Source organism: Pelophylax lessonae, assembly GCF_965119305.1.
Source record: "Pelophylax lessonae genome assembly, chromosome: 6".
Lineage (NCBI taxonomy): Eukaryota > Metazoa > Chordata > Amphibia > Anura > Ranidae > Pelophylax > Pelophylax lessonae.
This window is the reverse complement of record NC_138773.1, coordinates 189,560,905-189,588,729: the sequence shown is the minus strand read 5'-3', so window position 1 is coordinate 189,588,729 and position 27,825 is coordinate 189,560,905. Positions and strand designations below refer to the sequence as shown.

Here is a 27,825-nt window from a genome sequence, read left to right as displayed (position 1 = left end):
TATGCTGACTAGTAAATCCCCTATTCTACCCAACGGTCAGACCTTTAGAGCAAGACACTTTGCGAACTGTCGCACGATCGGTGTCATCTACCTACTCCTATGTACATGCGGATGCTTCTACATAGGAAAAACTAAACAGGAGTTCTGGCGTCGCGCATACCGTCACATCCTCAGTATGCGCAAGTCAGACCCTGAGCTCCCCCTAGGGCATCACGTAAAATTATTTCATGAGGGAAAGTTTCCGAAAATTAAGTTCCTTATTTTGGATCGTATCCACCCCAGCCCGAGAGGAGGAGACTGGAACAAAAGTCTCCTCCAGCTTGAGCTGAGGTGGATACATCTGTTAAGAGCGACAGAGCCTCCTGGTCTCAACGGAGCAATGTCGTTCAAACCCTTTTTGGAAGGGTTTTCATCGGGAGGGATGGAAAAATAATTTATTCTATACCTTGACATCAATATTAAATTTTCAATGTCCGCTTTTTATTATGCACAGGATATGTTTTGTATATTAGAGTTTCTATTTATATAGAATTGTTAAAGAAGTAGTTAACTTCAAACCAGAATTCACCGCATATTATATTTCCACCATAGTAAAACTGGTGTTAGTTGTATTGATATTGTTTAATTATTCAATATCTCTACTTTTTGTCATTTCTCATTATCCCATTTAGGGTTAAATGTGGGAATAACATCTACACATTAGAAAACTCATAAATTCACCCATATCTGGGTGATCGATCTTTAGACATTAATTTTTATGTTCCCCCCAATTTGTTTTTCCTGTCCCCCTTGTGGCCACCCCGGCACGGGGAGACAGATCGCCGTTGCGGCGCTCGCTGTCTCTGGCCGGCCCTGCCCATTGCAGTTCTCTGCATATATGGGCGGGTCTGGCCAATCGTGAACCGGATGCGGTTGTCCGCTTCTGGTTACGTGACCCGTGCCGGTGGAACGCAAGCGTCACTTCCAGTTCCGCCCTGCGTTATGACGATCTGTCATACGCAAATGGATGGCGGGGCGGTCCTGGCGCTTGTGATCCAGGAAGCCCCGCAGGCCGGGCACCAGCTGCTGGCAATCATGATCAATTAAGGTAAATACTTAAACTCCTACATTCCTTGTCTTTGTCCACACTTCCTAAACCGTGTTGGTCGATGCCCATATGTGGAAACTGTGGGTTCTATAACATACAGGTAACTACAAGCCTTTTATATTTCCATATGACACTCTGGTGAATACTATATTGACCTAGGTGTCTATCCTTGGAGACTTTTACTAAGCCCAAGAAACTAATGAAGACATTTTATATATATATTTTTTCCTTGTAGTTGGCCCCCAGTGTCAGTTCCTTGGTACTGCGGCCTAATTTTGGGACTTCAGGTGACCACAAGAACTAGGAAAACGGGGGGCTTTCATGTAAATCATCCCACAACATAAATCTGACATACTGGTCTCCCCTAAATTTTGGGATATATGGACATCAGCAGGGCCAGATTAACATAGGGGCTATTGGAGCTGCAGCTCCAGGCCCCTACCTTTTATATAGGCCCCGGGTTGGCCATATTCACTGTTACCGCTCTTCTGTCACTTGTAAACACAGAAGTCTGGCTTCTATGCTCGCTTCCCCAGGCAGTACCCTCAGAACCTCCCCACACAGCGCGAAGGCCGGACAAGGAGGGACAGTTGCCGATGCATGGATGTGTTTATGGGCTTCAGAGACAGCATCCCATGTTGAATTAGGCATGCATGGCTGCACCCTTCCTCCTCTGGGTGCATGCCAAGGCACGGCCCTTAAGGCCCTTCAAAATCCTCAGCACCAAGCCCATGATGCTCTTAATCCGGCCCTGGACATCAGTGACAGTGGATCCACATATGCGGTCAATCAGTTTTGCTTTTAGCTACTCTACAGGCTCCACATGTATGACAAGAATAATCATGTAAGTGTTTTTCTTTTCAATTGTCTGAGAGGAAGAAAAAAATATATAACAACAAATGTATCTGTATGATATCATGCCTAGAATAGTCACATTATGTATGATGATTTTACTTAATACATATAATAGGCTTAATTGTATTGTTGTTTCTATTATCATTAGAAAACTTTCACTGTGACCCGTCCCTGAAGAAGGAAATTGATTTTCCGAAATATATTGGACTGTTATCTTCACCATCTCACGGTCACGGTTATATATTCTTGATGCATACATTTTGCCTGTTATGTTTTTAACATTTATATTCCTATGTTTGTCACTTTAAATAAACAATATAATTTTTTGCATAGATCTTTTGAATCTGTCTATCTATGTGCCTAAAAAATCCCAAAAACAGGGGAATTCTCTCTTGTGACTGGAGAACAAAGACTGTCTTTTAACGATAAAAGGTTTAAATATTATCCCGTTCGGCTCCAGAACATTTTTTTTCTTTGTACGCATACATGTAAAAATCCTAATTTTTGGCAAAGAAATTGAATAAACCCCCAGAACATTATATATTTTCCGAAAGCAGAGGCAATGTAGAAAAAAAAGGTGATAGTTGCAAATTTTTGTATCATGATATTTGCGCAACTGTTTATTAAATGCAAATTTTCTGGAAAAATTATATTAAAAATTTATTTTAGTGTAAAACCATACCATATAATACAAATTTTTCGTTAACATATAAAAGATGAGGTTGCATGGAGTAAATAGATATCTAACATTCGTTTTAAAATTGTGTGCGCCTGTGATATCGCCAAAAACCACCATAGGCGGCGCTCTAAAAGCCGTTACAGTTGATCAATTTAGAGTTAACGAGGAACTCTTGTGCTAGAATTATTGTTCTCACTCTGACGTTTGCAGCGATATGTCACATGTGTGGTGCAACCAGTGGTGTATTTTAGTTTTGTGCTGCCCTAGGCAAGACTAAAATTGGGTGCCCCCCTCCCCCTCCTATGTAAATGTGCCCCACTCCTTCCTTTTTAATGGATGTGACTTCCTTTCAAAATTGAAGAACTACAAGTCCCAGCATGAACCCCTGAGATCATATGAGAGGGGGGTGAGAGAGAGAGGGGGGTGGGAGAGAGAGGGGGGTGGGTGAGAGAAAGAGAGGGCAGATGAGAGAGAGAGGGGGATGAGAAAGAGAGAGGGGGTTGAGAGAGGGGGGATGAGAGAGTGGATTAGAGACAGAGAGAGGGGATGAGAGAGAGAGGGGGGGGGGGGGTGAGAGAGAAGGGGATGAGAAAGAGAGAGGGGGTGAGAGAGAGAGGGGGGGGTTGAGAGAGAGAGGGGGGGATGAGAGAGGGGATTAGAGAGAGGGATGTGAGGGTGAGAGAGAGGGGCTGAGAGAGAGAGAGGGGCTGAGAGAGAGAGAGAGAGAGAGAGGGGGGGTGAGAAAGAAAGAGAGATAGGGGGGTGAGTGAGAGAGAGAGAGAGGGAGAGGCAGCTCTAGCAACTAGTGGCCAATAGAGTCTAAAGTGGAGGGGGGCTTTTTTGACGCCCCCCTGCAAAGTGCCGCCCTAGGCCTGGGCCTTGTCGGCCTAGGCCAAAATACAGCACTGGCTGGAACCACGGTTTAGATATACGTACACACCCTGGGCTTGAGCAGGTATGCGGGGAAACTGAGGTTTTGGCAATTTTTTTTTTTTTTTTTACATTTTAATATATTTTATTATCATTTTCTTTTTTCTTTTTACTTTTTTCTTTTATTTTTTTTTTTTTACGTGATTGCTATCACAAGGGTTATTAAACCCCTATGTGATAGCATTGGGCAGGTGACAGACACTCTTTTTGGAGACATTAGGGGTCTAATAGACCCCCAATGTCTCCCCTACCCTTCACGCCATCTAATCAAGCACAGATCGGCTTGGTTAGATGTGTCTCCTGGTTGTACTGGCCAGGAAATGGTGCATATGAAAACGGAAGTGACATCACTTTGCAAGTGAGATCAAAGTACGGAATTACCTTGGTCTCTCTGCAGTCTCTCTCCCGCCGGCGAATGTGTTCCTGCCTCAGTAAGCACGGGACAGCTTGGGAGCCATGGGAGGAGGGGGTTTGCTACTGTAGCCATCATTTTGTGATCAAAGGTTCCTTCTTTGGGCGCCCAAAGAGCTGAACTTGGTATTACACTGTGGTTGTATATTGTGACATGTCAGTAGTTTATTATTGAGGTTTGTGTAGCACCCTCCTAGGTAGGTTGCTAGGATGATAGGTAAATGTAGTTCTTTTTCCCTTCCCGTACCCTTCCTTTACCCTCTATCCTCTTTTGAGAACAGGATGATTTTGTTCAGCTGGTTTTCACACTTTCTGAGGTATTTTTGAATCTGTATTGAAAATAGGAAATAGGTTTTGGGTGCAGTACATGCTGTCTTGCATGGGTTTACACCCTTACTGATACATGTCCACTGGTGATTTATACCATTATGTACAGCCTTCACAATATATGTCTGAATCATACCTACTGTATGCTGGTCCCTTGGTTTGTTCCAGTGACTAGGCTACATTTACTTTCATCAGTTTATACAGTATATGTCTGTGAAACTTTATATATTTTGGTATGTATTCTCCCTATAAATAAAGTATCTACAAAAAAAAAATGTAGTTCTTTTTGGCTCCTCTGTAATAATTGGAGCAGCTGTTGATCTCTTTGCACTGTTTTAGATCTCACAGGCTGCAGATTTGATTGTTTCCCCCTGAATTCTGGAGGCTTCCAAAACATGAGCAGCTTGATTATTTATTGTGCTACATCCAAACTCTGGGGAGGTGTGTCTAGTAGGTGGCTGGGGGAATCTAAATAGTCTGGGGTCTAGAGCAGCCCTGTTCTTGTCCTACTGGAGAAGCTCCCGTTATCAGGGGCTGCTACCCCTTTGAGGCTGGTCTGGAGTCTGCTGATAATCAACGAGGTCCCAGCTATAGCAAAACTGGGGGGCCTATTTCTAATGACTTTTGGAGCTAACTAAGCAGTTTCACCTAAGGACCTGTTCAGGACAACTCTCTGAAGAGTTCCTGGTGAAACTTGGAAGATGTGTAACTGCCTGGGACATTGAGAGTACTGATCTGAGCTCAGGATCCTAGTGCCTATGTGTTGTTCTACTTTTGTTGTGCCAGCAGTAGCTCTCTCTCTGAGACAGCTCTTACAGGGTCTCAGTTCTGGCCCTTCCCTTTGTTTCTGGCTTAACCACTTGCCGCCATATTGTGTACCTGGTACTTCATTTGACTTCAAGTGGTTGTACTGGGAGGCATCAACCCGGTACCATTTTTTAGAGCAGATGGTCAGCTTTCTTGTAATAGCAATCAGAGTGGCTAACTAGCTTGCTATTACAAGCAGCGGGAGGGGACGTCCCTCTCCCACCACCTTTTGCAGCTCTCTTGGGTTCTCCTGTCCCATCGGGTGATTCAAGCTACTAGCCAGCACGTCCACCGGCTAGTCGGAGACCCATACAAAGCTTGAATCGGCTTTGATCGGGTCTCCGCTAAGGTAAACCATTACTTTCGGTTTACCTATCTGTCAATGGCTCCATTTTTTGAAAATCAAAAGTATTTAAAAATGCCTATCCTGCCATTTTGAATTCTTTTTAGTACAAATGAGGGATTTGGGGTCTTGTTGATCCCAGATCCCATCATAAAGAGTACCTGTCATATGCCTATTGCTGTCACAAGGATGTTTACATACCTTGTAACAGCAATAAAAGTGATAAAAAAAAATGTAAAGCAACAGTGTAAAAAAAAATAAAAATAAATACAGGTCGCCCCAGTGTGAACGGGGGCTTAATAAATAATGTAACAATGGCAATTAAATAAATAAGTGTATCATCAAAACATCAGTGCAAGTATAAATAATAATAGTCCATGCAGATGTCCAAAAGCCGAGTGGTAAATAGGTGATGGTGTTGTTCCAAAGGAATGAGAAGCCAGGTGAGGTAGGGGCGCTCGTGGTCCCTCTAACAACAAATGCACTCACCAGAAGCAATCACCCCACAGGGGTATCTCGCCAGAGTATTAAGGTAGAGAAATCTCTCTATCAACTGGGGTAGATCTGGGATGAGAAACTCGATAGCCAGGGTGGATGATCCTTAAATATACTGCTACTACTACTAATCAGCGCCATTATGTCACTTCCGGTTTTCGGCATTTGGAACGCAAACCGCGTTCAGGTGTTCCGTGAGAATTACCTACCCGTGAGAAAAACCTACCCCTCGTCACTTCCGGTGTACAAAAGTGTCTGTAACGCGGCGGTTTACATTAAAACAGCTCGCCAGAAATATGAGTCATCTCCGCTGCTATCCCTGACATTTCCCTGGTCTCGGCTACTAAAAATAAAACCGGCGGCGGGTGTATGACAACATTAATCACGGAGCCGAGAGCCGCTTTTATATTTAGTAGACAAGATCAGGGAAGTGACAGGGACAGGAGCGGAGCTTACTCATATTGCAGCACAGCTGTTTTCATTTACCCGCCGCGATGGTAGGTTTTTTTCACGGAAGAATCATCATTTCATACTAGTGCGCATGCGCACTAGGGGCTGTGAGCATGCGCACTGCCAGGGTAGGTTTTTCTCACGGGGTAGGTAATTCTCACGGAACACCGGACATGCAGCATTACAGCGCTTGGGATTTTCTACTGTTTTAGTACCCTGCACTTTATTATCAATAAAACTGCTATATAAAACCGTATCACACTATCTGACCCTTCCTTCTTTATCCTCTGTGGGGATCACAACACAAATTAAGGACCGAAGTTACATGGGCAGCAGTATATTAAAGGATCATCCACCCTGGCTATCGAGTTTCTCATCCCTGATCCACCCCAGTTGATAGAGAGATTTCTCTACCTTAATACTCTGGCGAGATACCCCTGTGTGGGGTAATTGCTTCTGGTGAGTGCATTTATTATTAGAGGGACCACGAGCGCCCCTACTTCGCCTGGCTTCTCAGCACTTAGGAACAACACCATCACCTATTAACCACTCGGCTTTTGGATACTGCATGGACTATTAATATTTATACTTGCACTTTTATTTATACTTGCACTGATGTTTTGATGATACACTTATTTATTTAATTGCCATTGTTTACATTATTTATTTATAGATCTTTGGTCATACCCCATCACTATTTGCACCAGATCACTTATTATCACATTTGTGATTCATTATCCACTTTTATATATTTATTGGAATGTAGTTATTTATTAATATTCACAGCACTGGGGCACTTTAGATGGTATACTATTAATTTCTCACTTCATGTGATTTATTGACATTATATTTGTGTGACATTTTATGGGTAAAGTCTGTTCAAGGAAGTCTCACCTAGTGAAGTGTGTCCTCCCCTGTTACAAGTCAGCAATTTTTGGAGTATCCCACACCACCTCAATCTCTCTCCTGTTATAAGTTCTACAAGCAATAAATTCTAAAAAGACATCCCCTAGACCAGTGATGGTGAATCTTGGTACCCCAGATGTTTTGGAACTACATTTCCTATGATGCTCATGCACTCTGCAGCGTACTTGAGCATCATGGGAAATGTAGTTCCAAAAAATCTGGGGTGCCAAGGTTCGCCATCACTGCCCTAGACTGATTAATAGAGTGAATGAACCGTTGCCTGTGGAATTGGTAGCCTCTGCATTGTTTGGGGAAGAATTTGTTAAAATCAGCGGCTGCTATGAGGGTAGTGCTACATTTGTAACATTACAAAAACATACTGTACACTTTAAAGTGGTAGTAAGGCCTAACCCCAACTTTTCTTAAATACTTTCCCTCCCCCTCTTCCTACCCATCCTGAATACCCTGTATAAAACAGATCTGTATGCTTACACTTTTTAAAATCTGGTCTGAACATGTAATTCAGCAGCTCTGGCTCCCCTGGCACTCGACAATGGCTGGGAATTCCAGAAATAGTCATGTCACCCATAGGATAACATAGCCCAGCCGTTGTCGGTGCTCCTTTCTCTCCCCTGCAGCAGCCACTTACTGACACAGGGGAGCCCGTGCTGCTGGATCACATGACCAGATTGGATTGAAAATAGGTAAGCATATACATAATTTTTATACAGTGTATGCAGAATAGGTAGGAAGAGGGGGAGGGGACATTTTTTTTAGAATAATTTGAGTTTTCTTCCACTTTAATTATTCCAGGACTGTTAACATGTCTATGAAAGCAGTAACAATTTTATTTTGCTGTAGTTTTATAGAATTTGAAAACAACATGAACAGTTATGCAGTACTGTTTCCATAAAATAGATAGCAAGAAGAATGCAGCTTTGTCTTACCTGTAAGGAGAAATGTGCCTTCGAGATTTTTGAAGTTGTGCTAGTTCCTCCGGAGTCATTGACAGATGTTTTGTTAGGATGTCATTTCTGCCTATCTTGCAGAGAATCTCTTTTAGAAATGATAGGTCCTTCTCTGACACCAGAGCTTTTTCCTGCAGATGCTCAAAGAGCGATTGGGCGTCATCTATGTCTCGCTTTTTTATAGCCTTTATGTTGTCTCCGCACAAAAATACCAACTCTTTCACAGCCTGATCATCAAGGGCCTCAGCAATATTTAGCAGCTTGGTTTGTAGACCTTGATTCATTTTCAGTAGGCTGTGACTGTGAAAAAAATTTTGTAAATTTGAATTAATCTTTAGTGATGCACATTTTGCCTCAAATGATATGACTTTCATAAAATAATCAAATAGACTCAATAAAGAGTGCCCCGGAAGAGCCAATGACTTTGATTATAGACATTGCTCTGCATTCTGGACAAAAACTTCATATTTTTATAGGTACTGTATGTAAAAATCAGCACAAGGATTAACATTCCTAACAATAAAATCCATTTATGGTTCATAAAATGAAGAAAATGTAAAACTTAACAAAAATGTAAATCACCAGCTTCTTTTAAGTGCAACATACTGTGCCTTGAAAAAAGTATTTATACCCCTTGACATTTTCCACATTTTGTCATGTTACAACAAAAAATTGAAATGTATGATATTGGGATTTTATGTGATAGACCAACACAAAGTGGCACATAATTGTGAAGTGGAAGGAAAATGATAAATGGTTTTCAAAATGTTTTACAAATAAATATCTGAAAAGTAAGGCGTGCATTGGTTTTCAGCCCCCTTTACTCTGATACCCCTAACTAAAATTTAGTGAAATCAATTGCCTTCAGAAATCACATAATTAGTAAATAAAGTCCTTTTGTGTGTAATTTAATCTCAGTATAAATTCAGCTGTTCTGTAAAGCCCTTGGAGGATTGTTGGAGAACCTTAGGGTGGGCATAAATTGTTCAATTTTCTTGTACAATTTTCCTTTAGATTTACCAAAACCATATAATATGAGGTCAAAACTAAAGAACTTTCAGTTGTATCCAATTTGGCAGGGCCTTGCACTACATTGTTTAAGGTAAATCTAATGGACAATTATACAAGATAATTGAACATGTATGGCCAGCCAGTGAACAAACAGCATCACGAAGGCCAAGGAACACACCAGACAGGTCAGGGATAAAGTTGTGTAGAAGTTTAAAGCAGGGTTAGGTTATAAAAAAAAATTCCCAAGCTTTGAACATCTCACGGAGGACTGTTCAATCCATCCTCTGAAAATGGAAAGAGTATGGCACAACTGCAAACCTACCAAGACATGGCCGCCCACCTAAACTGACAGGCCAGGCAAGGAGAGCATTATTCAGAAAAGCAGCCAGAGGCCCATGGTAACTCTGGAGGAGCTGCAGAGATCCACAGCTCAGGTGGGAGAATCTGTCCACAGGACAACTATTAGTTGTGCACTCCACAAATCTGGCCTTTATGGAAGAGTGGCAAGAAAAAAGCCATTATTGAGAGAAAGCCATAGGAAGTCAAATTTTGCAGTTTGCAAAAAGCCATGTGGGGGACATAGCAAACATGTCGAAGAGGGTGCACTGGTCAGAAGAGACCAAAATTGAACTTTTTGGCCTAAAAGCAAAACGCTATGTGTGGCGGAAAACGAACACTGTACATCAACCTGAACACACCATTCCCACCATGAAACATGGTGGTGGCTCTATCATATTGTGTGGATGCTTTTCTTTAGCATGGACAGGGAAGCTGGTCAGAGTTAATGGGGGTGATGGATGGAGCCAAATACAGGGCAATCTTAGAAGAAAACCTGTTAGAGTCTGCAAAAGACTTAACACTGGGGCAAAGGTCACCTTCCAGCAGGACAATGACCCTAAACATACAGCCAGAGCTACAATGGAATGGTTTAAATCAAAGCATATTATTCATGTGTTAGAATGGCCCAGTCAAAGTCCAGACCTAAATCCAACTGAAAATCTAAAACTTGAAAATTGCTGTTCCCAGATGCTCTTCATCCAATCTGACAGAGCTTGAGCTATTTTGTAAAGAAGAATGGGCAAAAATGTCACTCTCTAGATGGGCAATGCTGGTAGAGAGACATACACAAAAAGACTTGCAGCTGTAATTGCAGCAAAAGGTGGTTCTACAAAGTATTGTGACAGGGGGGGCTGAATACAAAGGCACACCACACTTTTCATATTTATTTGTAAAACATTTTGAAAACCATTTATCATTTTTTTTTCTACTTCACAATTATGTGCCCCTTTGTGTTGGCCTATCACATAAAATCCCAATAAAATGCATTTACGTTTTTGGTTGTAACATGACAAAATGTGGAAAATTATAAGAGGCATGAATACGTTTTCAAGGCTCTGTATATATTGGGGCAAAGTACTATAGGCTATCTATAGTGCTTAAGTCTTTACTGCCAGCATACATTCTTTATAACCCTTTCTACTTGCACCTTTCACCTGCATATGAGTCAGTACATTGATCCTAATTTCATGGTGTCATTTGTCATTTGTTGCCCTGTACGCATTGCCTATAGCAGAGTGTGTTCAAACATGTGGCATGGCAGTGCACAGATTGATGCAGGGCCTCTGTCTATAGTCTGAGAACTGACACTTGCTGTGAAGAAATTACATATCCCGCAGTTCCCAGGTCTCTCAAGCTTTACAGCTTTATCCACTGATCTTCACTGATTCAGGAGAGAGAGTGTTCTTGAGTGAGCTGCCGGCTTTTGTTACCTTTCCCCACAGTACGACTGTGTCTATGCGGATTAGAGAGGTGAGGGGAGGTTGGCCACTTGGTACTTCTTTGTGCAGTTACTCTAGCTTCTTAATGTAAGTGCACGTTAATAACATTTGAATATGTGGGTTACATTATGAGGCTTTCTTCCTTTTTTGAGTTGAGCTTTGATTTGAAGTGTAATATCCTGTCATCTGCTCTGAATGTCTGCATATCCATCAGATACACACCTGTAGCATATGAACAAATTGCAGCGTGGTGTGTCGGCAAGCAGTGATTACACAGAGGCTGAGGTAAATGAGAAAGTTCCAATAATGCAAAATTAGGCCCGGCGGGTAGGCACAGCTGACCAAAGCCACTTACAAAAACCGTAGCAGCAGAGTGTTAACTACATACATGTAAGCTACACACCTGTAGCATATGAACAAATTGCAGCATGGTGTGTCGGCAAGCAGTGATTACACGGACGCCGAGGTAAATAAGAAAGCTCCAATAATGCAAAATTAGGCCCGGCGGGTAGGCACAGCTGACCAAAGCCACTTACAAAAACCGTAGCAGCAGAGTGTTAACTACGACAGCTTCTGCAACAAAGAGTGGGAATGTGGCCTGGCCGGTCCACACTCAAATGGGAGGCTTCCTAAATGGAGAAAGCCTGAGTCACATTGAGCCACACAGCCCGCAAGCCGCAGCCCTGCAAGCTACAGCCCCACAGGCACCTTCCCATCTGTTTGGTTCTTGCCAGCATTCACTAGAGCCTCTATTTACTCAAAGTCTTTTGGGACTTTGTGGTTCTGTTTCCGAACATAGACCCTCTGCCCTGGGAAGCTATAGTTTACCTGCAGCCTTGGGGCATTCTTGTGCTCGGACTGGCCACAACACTTAGCTAAATGCCTATAGTGACTGCACAGCCAGCATTTCCTGTCTCCGTCCGGGTCCCTCTGTAGAGGGTTTCGTGAGGTGAGCTAACTCTTGTTTGGACGTAAACATTTCTTGCTGCATGGATGCCATACTCTTGGTTAACTCCGTAATGGCAGTCTGCATAGCCGGCAGAAGGGAAGACTCTCTTACGTAAAGTGGTTTGTGTCTCTTTGTCATGGCGGTGGAAAGTAAAGGAAGGCCTTAGTCTTTCCTGTAACAAGCTCTCCTAACAGGGCCAGCCTTCATTATTCCCACAAACTGGTTCTGCAACAACTTGTCTGGGGCGCCTATTTCAGCACAGCCATGTACGTCTCCTTCTTTAGCCACTTCCAAAGATTTTCCAAAGACAAAAAACCTGCGTTTTATTTCCGGCACTGTCATGTTCTCCCCAAACACGCCTTCCAGCCACACTACAGTTTGTTCTAGGCTAGCCCGCAAGACTTTCAGTAGCACCATCACCGCTCAGTAGGCAGCATCTTATAGCGAATAAATGGGGAGCTCTGCGATCAGCCGAGTGGGGACCTGATGCAGGTGGGCAGCACTCTTTAGTCTCTCTTCCCACTCTGATAGAGAGATGTTGGACCCCTTGCATTTGGTCACTAAAGCAAAGGCTGCTCCTAGTGGCGCCATGGTTGCCCGCACTCCTCTATCTGCACAAGCTGCAAAATGGGGCATTTCATGTCGACTACCGCCAAGTGTGAGTAGGGTGCAGTGTGATGTGTTGGTAAGCAGTGATCACACAGATCCCGAGGTTAATAAGAACAGTGTATTAAACTGTTACTAAACCCACAAGAGTAAAATCAGTCTGTATATGCAGTAAAGCATGCTTAATATACTCACTCTGGAACCTAAGGCGTTAATCCTCTGCATTGTGTAAAAAGGCTGTTTGATCCTGTCTTCTCTGATCACCTCCTTCTTCCACTGACTTTAGAAAAAAAGCTGTTCATTCGAAGGGATTGCATGAGGACTCGAGGGCATACAATGCGATTAGAGGAGAAGCGTTTTAACCTCAGGCAACGTGGGGGGTTCTTTACTGTTAGGGAAACAAGATTGTGGAATTCTCTACCACAAGAGGTGGTTGCTGCGGGAAGTATGGTGGCTTTCAAAAGACTCTTAGACTTACATCTCAAGGATCAGAGCATTCAGGGGTATGTGAGATGATTACAGCCACACACACCTACACAGGTTGAACTGGATGGACTATTGTCTTTATTCAACCTCACCTACTATGTAACTATGTAATATATTTCCTGAAATTTACAGAGCCAGGGGACAGTCTGCACATGTTAAGTTTGGTGTGTATTGCTAGAGAATTTTTTCTTTTCTTGGGAGAGTGCATGTGATCAACACAGCACAGGGCCAATCAGCACTGTCCAGACAGAGGGTCAGGGATCCTGCATTCTCATAGGACAATGGTGGGAGAATGAAAACTCCTCTTACAAGCTATAACCAGACACTCATAGAAATCACAACTGCTCTAACTGCTGATGAAGAAAGGTATTTAGCAGCTTATATTTACTAAAATAATTGCATTTCCATGTGTACTGTGGGAGACCAGATATAGTAAATGCAGGTTCTGGGTTTAGTACCACTTTAAGAAAATTCCAACATTAATGCACAATTAGGCCCGACAGGTAGGCACAGCCAACCTGAGCCACGTACGAAAACGAAAGGAGTGCCCAACAGCTTCGGCAACAAGGAGTGGGAATGCGGCCTGGCTGGTTCACTCCCAAATGAGAGGCTTCTTAAACAGAGGAAAGACGTAGTCCCTGCACTATCCCTACTCCTCCAGAACCTTTCCTTAACTCTACCGAACACTCTCCCTGACAGACAGGGAACCTGTCACTACACTAACCACTCGCAAAATGTGTGCCAAACTCGGAATCTGGTGTCTTAAATAAACGCTCCCCTGTCTCAAGATGAACATAAGGTCAGTCAGGGTGCCAGCGTTTTGGCCATTTATAATTTTATGGACATTGCTTTCTAGTAAGCAGCTTGTGATCTCTTTCCTGCACATGAGGTGGATTAACTCAAGCTTTTCGGGTTTCCAACTTGGGATAAAAGCTATTATTTTTTCTTTATTTGGACTATCACTTTTATACTTTTATGAATTTATATATATGAACTATTTCCATATATTGGACTTCATTGATAATTTATAAACTATATTTTATTTTAAATTATTTTAGATTTTGCACAATTTGTATATTTCTTGATTGCATTTTTAGTCAGTTTGCACCTTAATCTCTTCCTTCTCAGCCTATAGCAGATTGATGGCTGGACGGGCCTTTTGTACACACAGGCACAGCCCGAGGGCACGGGCCAGTAGGGGTCCCATGAGAGGTCCCTGGAGATGAAGTCAGTGCCGGAGCATGTTCTAGCACTGCGATTCACTCAGTGGGGTATCCTCAACTCAGGAAGGATTCCTGTCAGCAGCGCCTTCCTGTGATTTCTGCATTCTGTTCTCCATGTCCCCATCCAGTGCCTCTCCCTCAACCCGCCTTGATAATCTCCTCTGCAGTAACTGGTTGCTAGGACCACCTGTGTTCTAGCAAGCAATGACACACCTTTGCCACTGTACACACTGTAAGAATATTTATATAATAAATATCTTGCGCTCGTACTTAATTATGTCAGAATATTTATACTGCTCTGAATATAGCAGTGTATTTATTTATGGTTAATAAGCAAAGATCTGTGAAAAAGGAGAGTCTTCACCTATTGCCATAAATCAATGTCGTGAATTCTTTTTAATTGATTAATTTCTTTTTAAAAGCATATACCAATCTTAGTGAGTACAGTCTACAGCGTGGAATATATATAAAAATATTTATTCTCAAGACATGCAAACACAATATATGATCAAACAAGAAGTGACACAAAAATAACTCTACATAAAAATACTAACTTCAAATAATCAATGCAATGTGATGTTTAGCTCAATAATGAAAGTGAAAGTAAAACAAAGTGAAACTAAAACAAAGTGAAAGTGAAACCAAAGTAAAAGCAAGATTACCATTTCTTCCCAGGTATAGTATAAGCCATAAACTAATGTTCTATATAAACAGACTACAATGGTCTGCGAATCACATAGCCCAAAGTCATTCCACTGCAGAAGGAATGAGAATAAGCCATGCAAAACGGAAGACTTAAAATTGCAAATAATGCACTGAATCTGATATTAATAAAAATGTATAAAAACAAAAATCAGCTTTTTAGAGAAAAATATACCATGGCTTATACGGCTGGGATTGTAATCTCATTACCCTTAAATATGCAATATAAAACATATAAGGAAAGAATAAACAATTGTTGAATAAAATCAAATAATACAGCAAGGCATAATTACCACACTTAAGATGGTGTTACCAGAGTCCTAAGATGGATGCCAGTGAGGGAGGAGTTTCCTCCAAGTTTCAGATGAATGATGTGGATCAGGGAGTATGTCTGCATGAGTCTATTGAAAAATGTAATAGCGTGTGTGGTGTAAGTGTGAGGTGTGTTGTCAGTAGTGTAAAGTGTTGTCTCTCTCATATCTGGGTTGGTCTTTTATATGGTAAGAACAAAGAGCTATAAAAATTACCATAAGTAAAACCCAGAGGGATGAAACATTATCCCATTGGTCGGGATATTCTATACCTAAACTGATGAGGTCAGAGACACACCTCTTTTGATAATTAACCCAAAACTTGGTATAATAAAATAAGGATTATTTCTCTATATGTAAGATTAATCATATAACACAACATAAAACTTTGTCCAGACTACCAGTACATACATAAATGTCCACCTGTATTTCCATCATTCATCTTGGCAAGTAATGCCATTTCAATAATTATATTATTTAACACAATATAATATTTTTATATTGGAATATCTCAAATTATCTCAAGACTGCACCTGGTATTTCGTCTCCAGAGGGCAGTATTGTACCGTTCATTAGATTTTGTATTTAACATAATTAAAACAATTTGTTATCTGATGACCTATTGACCTGTCGGCTAGTGAAAAGCAATTACTTATTTGACCATGCCAAAGGGCTGTCAGATATAGTCTAGGTTTGGGAATATTTACGACACCTTGAGCACTAAACCAGTCCAAAGCAATCCTTATATAAACACTCCTACCACATGCCTTAACATGAAGTAATTTGTTTTTAAGACGCACAAGTCCTTACACATCATAGAAAAGTATACTTATATATATATATATATATATTATATATCTAATATTATATAAGTATCAAGTTCACACTTCTATATTAATAAGAATACAATGTATTATCGTTAATATACATCTTACATATGATGATGTTTTCTATAAAAACTTATATGGTTCATCTTTAAATGTCTGCTAGAATATACTGGGGTATTGTCCATTGTTATATACTTATAGACAGACTGAGATATCCCCCTTAACATAGCGTCAGACTGACTAAGTTTTATCTGATCGAGATGTCAAAAGGGATCTTATTTACGATTACATAGAAATACAAAGATCTCTGTTGAAACCATAGACCCTTTGTAAGCCTGTGAGAGACATTTTGTTTAACAAGTATATATGAACTTTGTTTCACCTTAAAAACAAGATGGATCCTGTCCTGTTCAGAACCTTTTATGCATAATATGAATATACATGGCTTTTAAATCATTTTTCTTTTTTTTCTATTATTATTTTAATCAACCCCCAATAACCCCGACAACACACACACACAAACACAATGCATAGTGGGAGGAAAAACAGCCATGCGGCCGCTGCACCTCCCAGCTCTGGCTCTCACAGTTCTTTGCTTGCAGTGGCTGCTTTGTCCTGCCGGTAAGGCAATCTAATTGGAGATCTCAAAGAAGGCAGGGGTCCCGATAAAAGGGGGGGCACTCTGATCTCTGGAGGTCTCTAAGGAAGGGGGAGCACTGATTTAAGGGGACTGTGAGCTAATGGGGGTCTCTGAGGGGCGGTGCTGACTGCTGATCCAAAGGTTGACGAGCAACCATTAGATCAGCAGTCTGCAGCCCCCCCCCCCCTTACAGACCCCCCCAAGATATCAGAATCTCCCTATACGAGCACCAGGGGCTGACTAACCATTCAGGGGTGGAGCTGGGAGGACAGAGGGGCAGTGGTTGCTAGGAGACAGTGGCCCAGTTACTAATGACAACCTGGACTTCATGGCCCCCACCAAGCCTCCCGGGACAGTGGAACGATGTGATCCCCACCACCTCAATCAGGAAGGGGGGCCGGATACTGAACCAGCAACTAGTGGAGCATTTGCAGCACTTGCTGACTGAGCCATCTCCCCCCCCCCCCCTCCCGTGAGGCCTGCAATGTCACCTACAAGCTCTGGGGAGGAGATCAGGCCAGAGCCTGGCACCTGGAAGGAGATCCCTGATGACGGAGAGGAGGCTCTGTACAGGGAGTTATGTATTATCTAGGAGTGAAGGGGGTCTGATGGGGGGCATATGGTCTGGCATTATCTAGGAGTGGGGAGTATAATGGATCTGGTGTTATCTAAGAGTGGGGGTATAGGGAGTCTGATGTTATCTAAAAGTGGGGGGTATAGGGGTCAGGTGTTATTAGGGAGTGGGGGTATAGTAATTTTGGTGTTATCTAGGAGTGGGGGGCATAGGGAGGTCTGGTGATATCTAGGAGTGGGGAGTATAATGGATCTGGTGTTATCTAAGAGTGGGGGTATAGGGAGTCTGGTGTTATCTAAGAGTGGGGGGTATAGGGGTCAGGTATCTAGGAGTGGGGGGTATAGGGGGTCTGGTGTTATTAGGAGTGGGGGTATAGTAAATTTGGTGTTATCTAGGAGTGGGGGGCATAGGGAGGTCTGGTGTTAACTTGAATTGGGGGAATCGGGGGCCTGGTGTTATATAAGAGTAAGAGATACAGTGGTTCTGGTGTTATCTGGAATTTGGGGGTCTAGAGATCTAGTGTTATCTAAGAACAGGGTCTACAGGGATTTTGGTATTATCTTCTAGTGGGAGGGTACAGGAAGTCTGTTGTTATCTGGGCTGTGGATACAGGAATCTGATATTATCTGGGGTGGAAGGGGGGGAGAACATTTTTGTGAAGGGGTATTAAGGGGGTCTAGTTGTATTTGTGAAGGGGTGTGCAGAAGTGTCTTTTATTATCTATGAATATGATTTTGCAATTTGTGAGGGGGTATTATTTGGAAGGTGATGAGTCTATACATGTATGTCTATCATTTACATAGTTACATAGTTAGTGAGGTTGAAAAAAGACATCAGTCCATCCAGTTCAACCTATGATGTGTGTGTGTGTTTGCTGTTAACTGTACATTGTATACCCCTGTATGTTGTGGTCTTTAAGGTGCCCATCTAATAGTTTTTTGAAACTATCAATGCTCCCTGCTGATACCACTGCTTGTGGAAGAGAATTCCACATCCTTACCGCTCTTACAGTGAAGAACCCCTTACGTACCTTAAGGTTAAACCGCCTTTCCTCTAGTCTTAGTGAGTGGCCACATGTCTTATTGTATTCCCTTTCTCTGAATAGTTTGTTCCTTATGCTAGGGTCGCCAGTACAGTATTTGTACATTGATATCATATCCCCCCTCAATCGTCTCTTCTCCAGAGAGAATAAGTTCAGTGCTTGTAGTCTTTCCTCATAGCTGATGTCCTCCATTCCCCTAATTATTTTTGTTGCCCTTCTCTGGACTCTTTCCAGTTCCAGCACATCCTTCCTGAGGACCGGTGCCCAGAACTGGACAGCTTACTCCAGATGTGGCTGGACCACAGTCTTGTAGAGTGGGAGAATAATCTCTTTATTTCTGGAGTGAATCCCCTTTTTTATGCATCCCAGTATTTTGTTGGCTTTGCTTGCAGCGGCTTGGCATTGCATGCCACTGCCAAGCCTGTTGTCTACCAGTACCCCCAGGTCCTTTTCCATCCTAGACTCACCCAGAGGTCCCCCCCTAGTGAGTAGCTTGCTTTCTGGTTTCTGGCACCCAAGTGCATTACTTTACATTTTTCAACATTAAACCTCATCTGCCATGTAGTTGCCCACCCCATTATTTTGTTCAGGTCTGCTTGTAAGGTTTCCACATCCTGCATAGAAGATATCGGCATGCTTAGTTTAGTATCATCCGCAAATACTGAGATTGCACTAGATATCCCCTCCTCTAGATCATTTATGAATAAATTAAACAGGATTGGTTCCAGGACAGAACCCTGGGGGACCCCACTTTCCACACCCGCCCAATCTGAGTACTCCCCATTAACCACCACCCTCTGGACTCTCCACTGGAGCCAGTTCTCTATCCAGGTACTCACCTTATGGTCCATACCTACCTTCCTTAGTTTGAACAGTAAGCGTTTGTGGGGAACGGTGTCAAAGGCCTTTGCAAAGTCCAGATACACCACATCCACAGGCTTACCTTTATCTAGGTGGCAGCTCACTTCATCGTAGAAGGTTAATAGATGGGTTTGGCAAGAACGATTTTTCATGAATCCATGCTGATTACTACTAATAATACCATTTTCATTACTAAAGTCTTGTATGTGGTCCCTTAACATCCCCTCCAAAATCTTGCAGACTACTGATGTTAGGCTGACCGGCCTATAGTTACCCGGGATATATCTCGGCCCCTTTTTAAATATTGGTACCACGTTGGCTTTTTTCCAATCAGCTGGCACCATACCCGTCTGTAAACTATCCTTAAAGATCAAGAATAATGGTCTGGCAATCACCTGGCTGAGCTCTTTAACCTCCCTGGCGGTATGATTCTGTCAGGAATTCTGTACCAAAAGCGGTACAATTCTTTTCATGGAAATTTGGCGTTATGTATTATAGGCCTACAATTCTTAGTAATTACTGACTTAAACCTGACCAAAACAAGACTCTAGTAGACATCCCAGATGTGATAAATTTGAAACACAAACGCGTGAATTATAATCAAATCAATAATATAATTTTGTTATATAATATATAATATATATAATAAAATTATATTATTGATTAGATTATAATTCATGCGTTATATATTATATATATATGTGTGTATATATATATATATATATATATATGCATATATATAATATAAAATGTGTTATGTGTTTTGTGCAACGTTTTTTTTTTTTTTAATTTCCCTCCCTAGTTCCGCTCCCATGCAGCATTGCTGCTGCAGGGAACGGAACTAGGAAGTCCTCCTACCGACAGACGAGCGGCGGAGATCTCGGCTGGCGGTCACAGCAATGAGAGCTCATCGCTGGATCGCCAGGATAAGGTAAGAGACGCTCCGCTGCGCTGTCTGCATAGCTCTGCCATTCACCCCGAGCGTGACTCGGGGATACCGATAATAGCAGAAAATTCCTACCCCGAGTCACGCTCGGGGATACCGCTAGCGGGGTTAAGAACCCTCGGGTGCAAGCCATTCGGTCCCGGTGATTTATTTATGTTAAGTTTCTCTAGTTTAGTTCTAAGTCTATCTTCTGTTAGCCATGGCGGCACTTCCTGATGTGTATTATTTAGTTTGGCCTTACAAGCTGGGTTAGTGTAGCCCCCCGATTCTTTTGTGAGGACTGAAGAGAAGAAATTATTTAACACTTCTGCCTTTTCTCTGTCCTCAGTGGCCATATTTCCTTTGTCATCTTTTATGGGGCCAATGTGTTCTGGCATCGCTTTCTTACTGTTTATATACTTAAAGAATTTTGTGTTGTTCTTTTTACTCTCCTCCGCTATATGTCTCTCGTGTTCTATTTTAGCCGTCCTGATTTCGTCTTTACATTTCTTATTGCACTCTTTGTAATGCTTGAATGCTGCCAATGACCCCTTAGTCTTGTATTTTTTTAAGGCCTTTTCTTTAGCACTAATATGCATTTTTATGTTGGAGTTTAGCCACCCAGGGTTTAGTTTAGCTCTTTTAAATGTATTTCCCTTTGGAATGCACTGGCCAATCCCCTTGTTAAGTATGCTCTTGAAGCACTCCCATTTTTCCTCCGTGTTCTTTGTTCCCAGGGTTCTATCCCATTTGATATTTTCTAGCAGAGAGCGCAGTTTTGGGAAATTGGCTCTTTTGAAATTCAGTGTCCTTATATTACCCTTGTGTTTCCTATTACTGTAATTAATACTGAAACTTATTGACCTATGGTCACTGTTTCCGAAGTTGCCCCGTATTTCTATATCCGTGAGCAGGTCTGTATTGGTAATCAGTAGGTCAGGTACCGCATTGTTTCTTGTCGGTGCATTCACCATCTGACCCATGAAATTGTCCTGCAAAACATTTAGGAACTGCCGAGCCTTGGCTGAGTGTGCGGTTCCTTCTGCCCAGTCTATATCTGGATAATTAAAGTCCCCCATTATAATGACATTTCCCATCCTTGCTGGCAATCCTATCTGTAAAATGAGGTCCGCCTCCCCCTCCTCCCTCTGTTTGGGGGGCCTATAGCATACGCCCAATATTACCTTCCCCGCCGTGCCTTCCCTTTGAAGCTCTACCCATAGGGATTCTGCCTCATCCATAGCTCCATTATTAATATCATCCCTCATATTTACCTGTACACTGTTCTTAATATACAGACATACCCCTCCCCTTTTTTACCTTCTCTATCTCTGCGATAAAGGGAATACCCCTGAATGGTCGCCATCCAGTCATGAGAGCTGTCAAACCAAGTCTCTGTTATCCCCACAAAATCTAAGTCCTCCTCAAACATCAGCAGCTCCAGCTCTCCCATCTTGTTGGCCAGGGTTCTGGCATTGGTATATAAACCTCTTAATTTTGACCGGTTACATATATCCTCATTTGATGTTTTTAGGCTGCTCTCTTGATTTTTCCCCATACCCCCCTGGGTTTAGGAGCTCCGAACACCCTACTGCTAATGCCCCCATTTGTGCCCTCTGAATCTTGCTTTCCACTGGCTAATTCTACATCTGTACCCTCCCCCCCATCACCTAGTTTAAAAGCCCCTCTAACTTTTCGGCCATCTTCTCACCCAGTACGGCTGCACCCTCCCCATTTAGGTGCAATCCGTCCCTACCAAAGAGCCGGTGGCCGACTGAGAAGTCGGCCCAGTTCTCCAGGAACCCGAAACCCTCCTTACTACACCAGCTCCTCAGCCACTTGTTAACTTCCCTAGTCTCCCGCTGCCTCTCTGGTGTGACTCGAGGTACAGGTAGTATTTCTGAAAATACTACCTTGGAGGTCCTAGTCCTCAACTTAGCTCCTAAGTCCCTGAAATAGTTTAGGACTCTCCATCTTCCTCTGCCTATGTCATTGGTACCCAGGTGTACCATGACAGCTGGGTCTACCCCAGCCCCACCCAATAATCTGTCCACCCGATCCGCGATGTGCCGAACCCGAGCACCCGGTAAACAACAGACTGTTCGGCGCTCATGGTCTTTGTGACAGATTTCACTGTCTGTCCTTCTAATAATTGAGTCCCCTACCACCAGCACCTGTCTTTCCTTTCCCTTTCTCCCGGCCTCACTGGAGGAGTTCTTCTCCTGGCAGCTAGGGGCGTCGCTCTGCTCCAGCAATGCTGGTCCCTGACTGGTTTCCCCAACATCACGCAACGGGCATATCTATTGGGGTGCTCCAGCCCAGGACCGGCCTCCTTGCCTTGTCCCTTTCTACCCCTCCTCACTGTCACCCCTCTACTCTGCTCTGATGCCTGCACCTCCATTACTCCGCCCACCTCTGTGCAGGCCCCTGCCTGTGCCTGACGGGTACGATCCTGGCTCTCCTCTGGTATGGACATTCGTCTCAGTGTTGCCAGCTGCTTCCCTAGATTCAGGACCTGAGCTTCCAGGGAAGCAACGTGCTTACATTTTGCGCTTTTGCTATATGACATCTTGCATTGAATACCTCTTTGATGATCCAGCACATCCTGTATACTTCAACAAACCTATAGCAAATGACAGACAGTCTGACTGACTCTCTTTAATGTAAGTTTAGTTTTCTTTATTTTCTAAACTTAATAATCATTTTGAACATAGTGTAGAGAAATTCTGTGACAAATGCATGTAATGTAGGCAGTGCAATATGTAGGTGGGGCTTTGTGTAGGTGTGGCTTAAGTGTGGGCGAGACCACAGGGGGCCACATGATCACTTATTGTCCAGGGGCCCTATAAATTGTCAGTCCACAGGTGGACGTCATATGACGTACTTCCAGTCTCACCACTCGTGCGTGCCCATTGTTGGTGAGCTGTGTACCTTGGACATTGGCTTTTTAATGTGATTGCTGTGTCCAATCACAGCTAATCACAACTGTCAACAAAGACTTGTAACTCGCTGTTACCAGCTTTTTCTCCTCACACACCGATCCTGTTTGAGAAGGATCCAGGAACAGTGAGTTATCGACTTAACCCCTTGTTTACTGTGCCTTCAGTGCCCTGATTGCCCCATAATAAAGAGTACTTGTCACAGCAGTCATTAGTGTACCTGTCACAGCACCCATCACTGGAGGCTATCAGTGTACCTGTCACTGCAGCGATCAGTGCAGCCTATCAGTGTACCTGTCAGTGCAGCCTCTCCGTGTATCTGTCACCACATCCATCCGTTCAGACTATCAGCGTACCCGTCACTGCAGCCATCAGTGCAACCTATCAGTGTAGCCGTCGCTGCAGCCATTATTACAGCGTATCAGTATACTTGTCACCGCATCCATGAGTGCAACCTATTAGTGTACCTGTCACCACAGCTATCAGTGCAGCCTATCAGTGTACCTGTCACCGCAGCCATTGGTGCAGCCTATCAGTCTACCTGTCACTGCAGCCATCAGTGCAGCTTATCAGTGTACCTGTCACCACATCCATCAGTGCAGCCTAATCAGTGTACATGTTACCGCAGCCATCAGTGCAACCTAATCAGTGTAACTGCCACAGAGCTGCCATCACTGTCACCCATCAGCAGTTTACCTGTCACAGTCACCAGAAGGTGCTCCATGGATGTTGGGCCTCTCTATGTGGCTGGGCTGTGAAAAAGTCTGACACATGTGGTATCTCCTTACTGAGGAGGTGTAGCAGAATGTGTTTTGAATTGTAATTAAAAGTATGCCTATGTTGAGTGTGAGAAATAATTTGTTAAGATTACATATTTTTGTGAAGAAAAATTATTAATTTCCTTCATTTTCCAAAGAATTGTGGGAAAATATTACAACTTCATAAAACTTGCGATGCCTCTTACTAAATACCTTGGACTGTCTAATAAAGGGGTCATTTGGGGGGTATTTGTACTGTCCTGGCATTTTCAGGCCTCAAGAAATTAGATAGGTCGTCAGTACATCAGGATTGATCAATTCTTAATCATACATACCATAGCTTTTAGACTCTATAACTTTCACACAGACTAAATAATATACACTGATTTGGGTTATTTTTCCAAAGAAACGTAGCAGTATAAATGTTGGCCTAAATTTATTAAGGAAAATTACATATTTGAAAAAATTAATATTTTCTGTCTTTTTTCGCTTATATCTCAAAATGTATAAATCCCAGCGGCGGTTAATCACTTCTGGACCGGAAGGATTTGCCCCCAAATGACCAGGCCATTTTTTGTGATTCAGCACTGCATTATTTTAACAGACAATTGTGTGGTCCTGCGATGCTGTACCTAAATAAAATTCATGGCATTTTTTCCCCATAAATAGAGCTTTCTTTTGGTGGTATTTGATCACCTGTGCGTTTTTTATTTTTTGCTCTATAAACAAATAAAGAACGACAATTCTAAAAAAAAACCAAAAAAAAAAAAACAATATTTTTCACATTCTGCTATATAACATTCCCCCCCCCCCCCCCCCCCAAAAAAAGAAAAAATCTAATTTGTTCATCCTTTTAGGCCAATTTGTATTCTGCTACATATTTTTGGTAAAAAAAAAATCTCAATAAGCGTATTTTGATTGGTGTGAGCAAAAGTTATCTACAAACTAGGGGAAAAATGTATGTAATTTTTATTTATTTATTTATTTATATTTTACTAGTAATGGCAGCAATCTGCAATTTTTAGCCAGGCTGCGACATTGTGGCAGACATATTGGACCCCTAACTGACATTTTTGACACTTTTGGGGGGAACCGTGACATTACTACAGTAATCAGGGCTAAAAATATGCACTGTTACTGTAATAATGACACTGGCAGGGAAGGGGTTAACCCAGTGTTGATCAAAGGGTTAAGTGTGAGCCTAGGGGAGTGTTTTCTAACTGTATGGGGGAGGGAGTTGTGAAATGAACACAGAGACCTGTGATCCTATATAGGAGGATCACAGGCACTCTGTGATCATTTCAAAGAGAACAACGGTCTGCAGTGTTTTACAACAGCTGACCGTTGTTCTCTCTCAGTGGGGAGCGATCGCTGGTGTTCCCAGGGGCAATTTGTGCCGCCAGTCCCCTGGATCGGCATCCTTGCTGCCTAGTGGGGGCAGGTGCGCGCCGCCGGCAGCATGCGCTTGCCCCCAGGACCGCTACCGCGAACCAATGTATCCATATGTCGATTTGCACAGCCGAGCCAGCTTGCCGCAGTACATCTGCGACGAGCGGTCGGCAAGCAGTTAAATACCACCAAAAGAAAGCTCTATCTGTTTTAAAAAAATTATAAACATTTTGTTTCAGTGCAGTGTTGCATGACTGAGTAATTGTCATTCAAATTGTGAGAGCACGGAAAGCTAAAAATTGGCTTGGGCAGGAAGGGGGTAAACGTGTCCTGAATTGAAGTGGTTAATAGAGTTCATTTATTTGATGACACGTGAAATTTGACACATATATAATTTAATTTATTTTTTTATCGCAGCATGTTTTATACACAATATTTATTACACACATTAAGCGTGCTTGCATCCTATTATTGTTCTTGATGCGCAAATGTTTAATTGAGGCTGGGTTCACACTGCTGTGCGAAGCAGCTCACAGCAGGGGTCCGGTGCGTCCCTGTTCTCCATTTCAGGGACGATTCAGGTGCGAATTTTTGGCTGGATTCGGACCTGAAACGGACCAGAACACGCACAGGACAGCACTCTTCCGCAAAACAGCTCCGCAGCCGTCTCGGAGCTGTGTGAAATGGCTCCATTGAGAGCCGGTCACACTCTCCTGACATGCAAATTGGATGTGGGGAAACGCACATCCAGTTGGCACTAGTGTGAACCCAGCCTTAAATTTCTATCAGTGTATGTGGTTCTTGTTTGGGAAATCACAATCATTGCAAAATCAAACGTTAAAATCAAATGCAGTTTTGAAGTGCTTTCAAACAAGTGTACGGAAATTTTTTGCACAAAATTGCAATCTACTCGTGTATTCTACTCACTGTGGAAGATTTCTTCCAACTTTGTGGAGTGTCTCTGGACAGGAAATAAAAGGAAATTTACCCAGACAGAAAAAAAATAATATAGCAGGGGGAGTTTGATCCTTTCTTACTCTATCCAAAGCTAAAAAGGTTTGGCTATACTTACACTTTAGACATACAGTCGTTGTACATACTGTATGTGATGTACATAGTACTTATGGAATGTGAACTTACTTTTGTTTTCTATAAACAGCAAAACACTCAATGAAATAAAAGTTGAAGGAATCTATAAAGTATTTAGATGAATGGATATGAATTTTAGTTTGAAGTGTATGTTAATTTTGCTTACTTTTGGAATGATTCTTGGCTGTGTGAGTAGCCCACTGTACGTTTCCAGCCGTTACCTCTTCTCAGAAAGCCACCAACTGAAACTAGTTGTAGAAGAAGTGCTGCAAAATACGCCTACTTACATTACTCCAATCTAACATGGTTCCACCCCTTCTCAGAATGCTGCTTTTCTTCCTTGTACATATTTCCATGCTAGGTAAAAATGGCACATCTTGCGTTAGTGTCCTTTAACCACTTCACGTCCTGGCCAATTCTGACATTTTTGACATACAGTACATGTTTTTTTTTTTTTTTTGCCTAGAAAATTACTTAAAACCCCCAGACATTATATATTTTCTGAAAGCAAAGACCCTGGAGAATAAAATGGTTGTTGTTGCAATTTTTTATGTTGCACAATATTTTTTAAGGTAGCTTCTCAAATACAAATTTTCAGGAAAACACTTTAATGAATCTTAACACAAACACAATATAATACAGTTTTTTTTTTTTTAGTAAAACATATAAGACAATGTTATTCTGATTAAAATAGATACCTAACATGTCATAACATAAAATAACACGCCCAACAAACTACGTTACATTAAATTATCCATAGGTGATGTATTAAAAGCCTTTACTGGTTACCAGAGTTAAGCAGGAGGCCTGGCACAGGAATTATTGCTCTCACTCTGACGTTCGTGGCGATACCTCACATGTGTGGTGTGATCACTATTTACATATGAGTGCGGGACCTACATGTGCATTCACATTTGCGCATGAGCATGGGGGGGGGGGGGGGGGGGCGGAGAGTTGATGGGGACAAAAAAACTCACTTTAAATAAAAACTCACAGGGGTTCCAATCCCTTTCCACTGCATCCATTTCACTGCATATTGCAGTGAAGAGATAAATACTGCATATTTCGGGAAAATACCACATGCAGTATTTTAGTAGAGTTTTTTTGTGAATGCCCAAAAAATATTTGAACTTTACTGCATTTCCTAACATGGGAGATACCGCTTCGTGAATGGAGCCTACTGTAGCTTCTACCCATTCCCGGTAGATGGCCCTTCTATATATTTTTTCTTCATATTTTAATTATACTTCCAGGTCCCAGTGTTACTTCACTCCACTAAAGATTTACAACCAGAGGGAGACCTGCAGGTGGTTCTGTGCTGCGGTGGAAAAGCGTGCAGGATCAGAGGAAGCTGAGAGCGCGGGATCAGAGGCAGCTGATTGTGTGTGAGGAGCGAGCGAGTGTGTGAGGGAGGGAGTGAGTGAGAGCGGAGTGAGAGCTGTGCGGTAGTACAGTAA

General features: G+C 42.5%; 1 protein-coding gene across 1 annotated transcript in view; it reads right to left on the bottom strand.

Annotated features, from left to right (window-relative positions):
* Positions 1 to 26,556, bottom strand: part of LOC309558694 (caspase-8-like) — a 156,328-nt gene extending 129,772 nt beyond the window's left edge. Inside the window, exons 1-2 of the mRNA XM_082261752.1 lie at positions 26,535 to 26,556; positions 8,238 to 8,558 (exon numbers count right to left, since the gene is read on the bottom strand). Of these exons, the coding sequence (XP_082117878.1) occupies positions 8,238 to 8,542 (305 nt within the window). The 5' untranslated portion in view covers positions 8,543 to 8,558; positions 26,535 to 26,556. The remainder of the gene's footprint in view (positions 1 to 8,237; positions 8,559 to 26,534) is intronic.
* Between the last annotated feature and the right edge of the window lie 1,269 nt (positions 26,557 to 27,825).